The sequence below is a fragment of the Falco naumanni genome, chromosome 7 (assembly GCF_017639655.2).
Source record: "Falco naumanni isolate bFalNau1 chromosome 7, bFalNau1.pat, whole genome shotgun sequence".
NCBI lineage: Eukaryota > Metazoa > Chordata > Aves > Falconiformes > Falconidae > Falco > Falco naumanni.
The window spans coordinates 1802111-1811289 of record NC_054060.1 but is presented as its reverse complement, the minus strand read 5'-3'; the positions used below and the strand labels follow the sequence as shown (position 1 = coordinate 1811289).

Below are 9179 nucleotides of genomic sequence, written 5' to 3'. Positions count from 1 at the left end.
TGCATCTTTGGTCACACAACCAGCAGCTTCCCAAGGAGCTGTGGCCACCCCAAGAGATGGCTTCATTGGGAGATTGTGCACAAACACAGCTCCAACTCCCATCCAAGCAGACCAGAGCAAAGGCCAACCACTGTCCCTCCTCCCCACTGAGGGCACAAGGGGAGGACAGACACGTTTCTCTTTATTAGGACTGGGAGTTACAAGGACACCCCAGGAGGGCAGCTACATTTTTCTGCACAGAAGAAACAGCCCCAGAGCAGTTAAGCTCAGCACAGTGGCTGCTGCAAGCACGGCAGCTTGGACCAGCACAGGAAGCCCTTCAGCAGCACCTGGAAGAGACAAGAGCCACTTACCAAACATTTAACACCTTTCCACCATCTGTCAGTGAACAACCTTGCAGGCAGCTGTGGAAGAAGTCCCCCAGACTGCCTTTTGGTGATTATATCAGAAGGTCTGTCCGGGTGTGAAGTCATGGAGGATTCACAACCAGATCAGCCTGGAGTCACCTTCAATTGAGACCTGAAGACAGTCAAAACCCCCATCACATACCACGTGATGTCTTCCCTGCTGGTGCAAAACCTCCTGAGGAGCTCCATAATCCCTGAGCTGGATCAAGGATCAGTAGCGGCCCAACTGAGACTTCAGCCTCTGCTGTCTTTGAGGACCCACCTAAGAAGAGATGGACATGAGTGAGTTCACAGGGGGAGGTAATTCCTGCTTAGTCCAGATTTCAAGGCTTACAGAAAGGTGGACTCTGAAAAAGCAGCTTTCTAGTAGTTTTAGATATAAGGACACAAACACAAGGACATTGGAGAAGAGGTGGACTTGCCCTTAAGACAAGATGCATTTGCTCAAGACCTTCCAGCATCTTCGCCATCCCAACCTGGAGGGCCACCCTGCCCTGCAGGTACATCTTGGGCACAGAGCCCTACCTTGCTTGGAAGGGACATCTCTCTTCAAGCGCCTCCCTGACCATCTGGCCAGATGATTAATTCTCTGTGAGTATCTTCCATACAACGGACAGTTGCCCGTCTCACAGCAGCTGCAGATGTCTCCAGTACCCTCCACAGGAGCCCACCTGCAACAGAATTATCTATAAACCCTCTTCTCCAGGCTGGTCCCCTCTCTACATGCACCAGCTACTCACAGGCTGCTGGCTTTGTTGAAGGAACAAGCTTTGTTCAATGGATTTGGGGCTTGGTCAGCTGGGGAGACCTTCAAGTGGCAGGTGATGTAGATCTGGAAGGGAAATTAAACCAGCATCCAAGGTTTATTACATCTCTTAATGCAGAACAGCTTCTGAACACACTGTGGGAGGAGGGATGGGCACCACATCTCACCAAGTTTCTGTCATCTCCTGCAAACTTGAATGCATCAACCATGAACTGCAGTGTTTCCTGCCTTGGCCTCGGAGAGATAAAGGCTGAAGTGGTGTCATCTGATCTCCCATCCACCAAGCACCTGGACGAGGGTCAGGAGTCAGGGACACCCCAGGCAGCTACAGCAGCAGCTCCCAGAGTACCACACCCCTTACCCGCTGAGGTCAATCAAGGCATACTGGGGAGAGGAGCTCCTGCCTGGACTCAGAGTAGCAACACACTCATCCACGAAGAGCCTTAGAGGTACATGGTTCCCAGAAGCAACATCAGCCTGGAGGTGCAGGCTTTCCCCCAGCTGGAAGCCATTGGAGAGTCTCTCAGCACTCCAGTCATCTGGAAGGTAGACCCAACACTACAGGTCACTTCGGAGAAAAGCATACAGCCCTCCCTTGCACGTGGGACCTCGTCACTGAGCCGAAACCCCATGGGTCCCTTCTGCAAGATTTGCTTTCAGCTCAGACTGTGGCTCCATCTGGGCTCTCAGCCTGTGGCCAGGAGCTGGCAGGAGCAGGGACCAGAGGGAAACAGGGCTGCACCCACCATTCATGAGGCGCAGGGAGAACATCAACTTCTCCTCTGCCGACAAGGTGGAGTGCAAGGGAGCCCACGTGGGCTGGACAGCATTGCTGCTCACATTGCTCTTTCTAAATAAAGAAAAGTGCGTTAACAAAGATGCCACCATCACCTCAGGTCCGTAGGAGGAGAGCAGAGCCCCCATTTGCTTACCTGGGATAGTGACACTCTATGGGAACCACAGCTGGGCTGGTCCTTACAACAACCAGGTTGGCAGAAGGAGTAGGCTTGTAGGACAAGCTTGTTTTGTAGATCAAGGATTCTGCTGTCACCTGAAAGAAAGATTCAGGAGAGCTGATGAGTCAGTAAAACAAGTCAACCAGAAGCTCAGCACGATCAGATACCCAGCACCGATTATGCTGGGACACACAAGTCCATCAGCTGGAAAGGCACAGGCTGCCCTCCACGTTCCCAATCCAGTGCATATAGGATACCAGGAAGCTTTGTACTGGCATCCCAGCAAGGTGCCAGCCCTGCAGGAGGTCAGTATCAAGGACTTTGGCACACCAGCAAGTACCCACATCAGGTGGTCAGGGGCTGGAGGACAGTAGGTCTGCAAACCTCCTCCCCGAGGTGAGCTAGAGCACACCAGCTCCAGGCAGCCCTTCTCTCCTGCCAAGGTGGTCGGGAAGTTCCCTGCAAGTCCCTTTCTCTGCTTCCTCAGCAAGTCAGTGCAGTTTCAAGCTGTGCCCAGTTCTTCCATGGACAGATGCAACTGGCTGCACATGTACAAATCATAAAACCACTACAAAGCCTTGCTTGCTGCAGAGCATGCACCTCATCTAGGGCTTGAGGATGGTACCCATACCACAAAGCCTAGCTCTGCTCTGGTCACCCCGCTCCTCACCAGGCAGCTGCTGCAGCTAGATGAGCCCCTCACCCCAAACCCTGATGTCACCTTCACCAGGTCACTCCTAGGACCGAGAGCCTTCCCAAGATGAATGAGGTGGCATGGCAGCACATTGCTCTTTAGCTGTTAGCGCTGCCCACAGTAATTCCCATTTACCCATCCAGCACTGCTCAAAGCCCATAGAAGCTCCATTCTCTACACAGGGATGGAGCAGCCCCTCACCCCACCTCACCTGCAAGGTGCTGCCACACTCGTGCAGTCCAGCCACGAAGGTCACAGTGCCCTCAGCAGCACTCGGGGCCACAGGCAGGCAGCCAGCCGAGCCCAGGGTCAGCTCCACAGCCCTGACCAGCCGCCCCGTACCAAAGAGGTCCCTGTGCACCGTGACCACCACCTGCGCCTCCTGGCACTGCACGGCCACGGGGTGCAGCGGGGCCACAGCCTGGAGCTGGGACACATCCACCCATGCCCAGGGGGAGGGCTGGGAGAAGGAAGGCACACGGGGCCGGCTCCAAGCAGAGTCCCCCCAGACCCTCAAGACCCCCGGGGCCCTTTGAGGGAAACCCCAGGGGCTATAAGATGCTGCTTCAGCCAGCGCCCAGCAGAGTAGAGCAACACCCAGGCTGCCTCCCAACCCCATCCTGACCCCAACAAAACCAGCTCATACCAAAGCTGCTGCTCAGGAGCCTTTTATACCAGCCCAGGTGGGGCACACCTGGGGGCTGCAGGCAGGCCCCCACCCAGCAAGGAGCAGCTCAGGGTAATGGGACCCAGCTGGGACTGTCCCTCCCTCTCCAGGCACTGAGGGTGATTTCCCTGGACCTGATACCTGGGAATTGCCCTGGAGCAATTTGTCCGGTGTCCCTCTGTCTTGCTGTTTGGGGTGACATCAGCTGTGGCCACCTCGGTGGCCAACTGGCCACAAGCCCTCTGCTTTGTCCCTTGTATCTCTGCCCACGTCCTCTTTGCTGTATGAGATGGAACCAACTTTGGCCACCAACACGGCAGGGGAGCAGCCGGGCTGCCACAAGCATTTCTCCCCTGGTCTTCCCCACGTCAGCAGCATCAGCAGTTCCCCAAAACTCAGGTACTGAAGCATCATTTGAGGTGGCACATTCAGAAATGCAGAGGACTTTAACTGCAAAATCCACCTGGGCTCTGGCCCGAGCGTGTTGGCAATCTGTCCGTGCTCGATTTCATGGGTATCTGTGCTGGGTAATTGTATATTGAGTAATGAAGGCATCATAACTGGCTTATTTGCATAGAAAGCAGAGGTACAAAAGCTGATCTTCCCATAATAGCAGCTGATAAGTGAATGGCAGGCATAATCAAGAGATTAATTTGCCCTCGTGTGTTAATTATGTTAATTGGTATAGCTGCTCATGTGTACAGTACGATGACTAATGGCTCTACATCACCGAGCTGGATGAAGAGGTCAGGGGTCACTCAAAGCTCCTTGCTGCAGTGGCAGGGCCTGGTGAGTGGGGTCCCCTTGACACGGGGGTGATGCCCTAGGCACACCCGTTCTTCAGTGGTGTGGCTGAACAGGCTGGGAGGGGTTTTTTAGCCTGAGTGATTGTATTCATGGCATGTTTCTAATGGTGCTTTACATGGGTGTCCAGGGAAATGGGGTTTATTGACTGAAGCATCTTCCACCTGGTCTGCTAAGGTCTGTGGGATGGGTTTGGTGTGGGGTGACCTGCACTGTTTGCTTGTATGGGAGACTGCAGCGATGAACTGGATGAGCAAAGCTCCTACCAAGACCATGGGGGTGCACCCAGATTCCTGGTGGGATCCCCTTTCTTTGCTGGCCCATGCATTAGGCATTGGCTGCTGTTTCCCCAAAGCATGAATAATGCTACACACGCACACCATCCTTTTCTGGCATGATCTCCATGTCCCAGCCTTGCCCCTGGTATTTTTATGAATGATGAATAAATGATACAACAAGAAAAACCTCTCTGGCGGCTCAGCCTTCTTTATTAATTCAGCAAGCAGCAGGTTATCTCCAAATCCAGCTCATCCCTGTGCTAGGTTGGTGTCTTTTACCCCGCAAGCCGGGTTTGCTCGGGGTGTCCCCTGCAGCCAAAAGCAGGCAGGAGGATAGGAGGTGATGCTCATGCTTCCCGCAGCCACATCACCCGGGCTGGCAGTGGGACAAGACACTGAAGGTCCAGGGGTTGCTTCACGCAGCCTCCTGCAAACCAGCTCCGTGGGGAAGCAGGTCTGCACGGATGGGTGCCTGCACCCCACACACCCCTGTTCCTCTTCCAAAGGGAGGGACGCAGCTCACCTAGACACCCAAGGAGCCACGTAAGCCTGAGGCCCATGCTTCGTGCTAACACAGCCTGAAGTTGCTCTGCTCAAAGGTGGGTTTCTCACACCTTGCAATAGCTCCGGCCAGACGTTGGCAGGTCAAAGCACTGGGAGTGGGACAGTGGGAAATAAATTCAGGCATCTGGGATGAAACGGGAATGGGAGATTCACTGGCCATAAAGGCCTAAACCTATTGGGTGAGGAACAGCTTTTGTTCTTGTTTGGGTGTAAAAGAGATCAACAGGCAGCAGCCCACCCCCATCCACCATCCCCAGCTCTCACAGTGCAGCAACTGCCGCATCCATCACTGTAACCTGTATTTAATAGTGCTGAAGGAATAGCCCTTTCCATCTGCACAGTCCCCTGACTACAGATTTCCTCCAGGAATGAAGGACATTGGGGGCCATCTCCTTTTTGCCGCAGTGGCCTGTCCTTCCCTGAGCTAACAGGAGCTCAGGGTCTTCACTGAGCCCCTGCTAGACGAGGAGGGCCAATAGTTGTGTATGCCCCATCCATGCTCCTTGGAAAGCCTTCAGAGGAGCATGGATGAGTCCCACAGTCCCACAGTGGAGGTCTTTGATGCATACTGTAGGAAGCAATATTACATCCTCCCTTTGCGATGGGTCTCCTCCTGAATTTTCCATTTTCATACACAACTTCACCACCTGAGATGAGAAAAATCATTTCTGTTGGGCATGGAAAATAACTGCACTGTCAGCACTTTTTTCCTAGATGGCTCATCTGAAGGCATCTGTTTATTTACCAGGGTGCTTTTTCACTGGAGTGTTAAATACTGTATTAATAGGGGAAATGAATACTTCTCCAGCACTGTTTAAGCAACGTCTCCTTCCCTGAGACACCACATGCTTCTCTAAGGCTCATTAAACAACACCAACCTCTCTCCACCAGCCCCAAGAAAATGATGCTATTGCTGAGCCTGCAGGCACGGGCTCAGATCCGGCTTGCAAAAGCATTGCCGGGGCGTGTGTGTGTGTGTGTGTGTGTGTCTCACCCACCATGAATAATGATGGTGAAATGACATTGAAATGCCACCCGATAGTAAAATAACATTGAAACGTCACCCCAATTCCCTCGTTCCCACGCCACGCTTCAGCTGCGCGTCCCAAAGAGAAACAAACCCCGCTTGACTAACGCAGAAAAAGAGCGGAACTGAGTTTGAAAATTATATTGCTCATTAATTTTCCTGGCTGGAGACAACTTCTTAATGCCAGGTAGGGTTTTTTTAAACAACATCACTGTTTCGTTTCAAATCTCTCTTAAATGACTTCTGAGTCACTGCGATAAATACTCCCTGTGCTTTCTTTCTGCTTCAGATCCCTTATAACTGCTGATGGATAAATTGCTCAAGTTACCCAGGATAAATCATGCAGGATAGCCAAATCTGTAATTAAAATGTCTTTCAACCCCTCTGTTAACTCTGACTTAGCGGGACCAGATGCATTGCGGCTCTGGGGAATAATCTGTTTGGGATTGGGCTCTGAAAATGGGTCCTGGGAGGGGGAAGCTGGCTCTGGAAGTGCCAACTCCACGCAGTTCCCTTGGGAATACCATGGCGCTCTTCATCCCCCCTCAAAAGGATTTGGGCATCAGGATCGATGGCACAAGTTTGAGAGTTTTTCAAGGCCTTTTTTTGCTGAAAAGGAGCTTTTGAGTGCACTGGTGCTTTGCACGGGCTCCAGCTTGCTCACGGAAAGTAAACTCCCTGAGCAGAGCTGGCACAGAGCTGGATGGTTTCTCCATCCCAGTTGTTGCACCAGGAGGAAACAAAAGGGGGTGGGGAAACCCCACCTAGTTGTTCACAGTAAATCCTGGATTTTTAAATCAAATTATATGTTTTTTGGATGTTGCTGCCCAGGAAAAGCTGCCAGCAGAGGTGGAAAGTGATTTTTAATTCCCTCTGCCTAAGCATGAGCTCTCCCGCAGGCTCACAGCCCTGGCCTCGGGCTTTGTTCCTCACCTTCAGCAGCTGAGTGGCACAGGAAAATCCAGCCCTGGGGCTGTTTCTGGGCTCTGCCTTCCCTGGGAAAGTCAGAGATTACATTTGCACTGTTCTTAAAATCAGAAAGCAACTCAGCCAGGTTGCTCTGAGAGCAATTTTGAGGTCCAGAACTGGGTATCTGGGGGCAGTGTAGGAGCTGGATCCCATTCATCCCAATGAAAGCCGTATCACCCTAGGGAAACAAGCCTTCCAAATGCTTCACCTCTGGAAAACAACACTGACGCACACCACAGGGCAGAGACACGCACGGGTGCCGGGCAGCTCCTGGGTCCGACCCAGCTCTCAGGGTTTCCAGAGCATCCCTGCTGCCTGCAGGGACATGGCCCCATCCATGAACCAGGGCAGCACAAGGGGACAACAGGGACAAGCAGCACTGCAGGGGCATCATCCATCCCATCTCATCGCCCATCATCCAGCCCACGTGGTCCTCAGCGGGAGGCAGCGACAAGGCTCAGCATCTCTATCCTCCCCTCCCTTTGGAATTAGGTCAATAGAAGAAGCAGGAGCCCTTTATCATTGATGGAGAGAATCAAGCCGCCATCAATTGGTGCTTGGGAGAGACTCGCCCTGGCGCTTTCTGAAATAACCTGCCAAATGTGATTTTGGGCTTGTATTTTTTACACATTGAGGGTGTTTGGATGAACTCGCGGTCTCGCCTGCTCCCAGGAGGGATGAGAGCAAACATGAGCGAATTCCAGCAGCTGAGCTGCTGCTAGCTCTCAGTGCCAGGTCCTTCGCACTCTGCATCCCTGTTAAATCCCACTTTCCCAGCTGCCAGCTTCACTATTTTCTGGGAGCAGGTGGAGAAGGATGTTGGGGCTTTGGGGGAATGGAAAAAACCTGCACAACAGCATCACAGCCAACAAGCCTCATCCCTGACTGGCTTTCACCCATAACACCCATTAAGAGACCCTGAAGAAGAAGATGGATGGTTTCCTCCCCCCAAATGACCCATCATCTGGACAGCCCCAAAAGCAAGATGGCACTTGGGGACAAGGGGGACAACTAAGCTCTTCCTGGGGTGCTTTATCCTGTGCCAAAGCACAGCACACCCTCGCAGGGACAGCAGTGAGCAGCTTTGCCCCAAGCAGAAGCTCACAGTTTGGGACAGCTCATCACCCTGGGCCACCTAAGCAAGAAGTTCCCTGGGCTGCTGCTGCTTAATTCTGATTTTCTCCCTTACCACCCTCAAGATCTCCCTTCCTTGCACAGCACAGGCTGCATTTGGCCAAAAAAAAATAAAAAATATCTCAAATCTGCCTAAAGGAGTGCCCCAAAAAGCTCCCAGCTGAAGGAGACATCCTCCAGGATGCTGGCACCATCTCAGGACCTTTAAAGATGTCCTCAACATGGGGACAACTCATCCGGTGCCCGACAAGGAACTGGGGGTGGTTAATGGCTTCATTCCCCCAGCCCAGTGTCTGGGTGCTAAATAATATTAATGGTACCTCCTGGCACCTTGTTAAAAATTGTGCTGGCATTTAATTCAGGCTTTAGATCAAAACCACTAAATGAAATCACCATCCATCCCCTTCCTAATAAGGGTTTGATACCAGCATGCTTTCCCTTGTCTCACTTTTAGAAATATTTTCCTATTAAAATTAAGAGCCTGGCTTTAAGCCTGGGGAAGGACAGCTAAAAATAATCCTCCTCAGGTGATTTAGGAAGGTCCGTTCCCCACCAGCCCCCATCAGACCCCGCTCACATCCCATCGCTGGGATTAACCAGCCCCAATATCAGAGCGATCTTAGACAGATGACAATGTCTTCTGGGATTTTGCTCTTCGTTCTGCTGCTTGAGGTATTAAAATAAAGTGGAGGGATGAGGGCAGGCATCTCTCCATCCCTGAAGTGGTTTTCTTCCCGTGCTGGGTGATGGATGAGGGTAGCACAGTGTGAGGTGCTGTGGCGGCAGCAGGGGACGGAGGGACAGATGGAGCTGGGCTGACTGGGTGGCATGAAGGTTTTGCTCTGGGAATTTTCATATTCAAACTATGGCCAAAGCTGCATCCTGGAGACCATGCCAAGCCTGGAAAGCATTG

The 9179-nt window shown here is 52.3% G+C and overlaps 1 protein-coding gene across 1 annotated transcript; it reads right to left on the bottom strand.

Annotated features, from left to right (window-relative positions):
- Positions 1 to 222: 222 nt before the first annotated feature.
- LOC121090990 (zona pellucida sperm-binding protein 3-like) lies at positions 223 to 3442 on the bottom strand. The gene is made up of 9 exons (XM_040599993.1): positions 3035 to 3442; positions 2106 to 2224; positions 1920 to 2023; positions 1535 to 1712; positions 1341 to 1461; positions 1148 to 1239; positions 933 to 1078; positions 550 to 669; positions 223 to 329 (listed from the first exon to the last, which is right to left on the bottom strand). Exons 1-9 carry the CDS (start codon positions 3440 to 3442, stop codon positions 223 to 225), a joined length of 1395 nt encoding a protein of 464 aa, XP_040455927.1.
- Positions 3443 to 9179: the final 5737 nt, after the last annotated feature.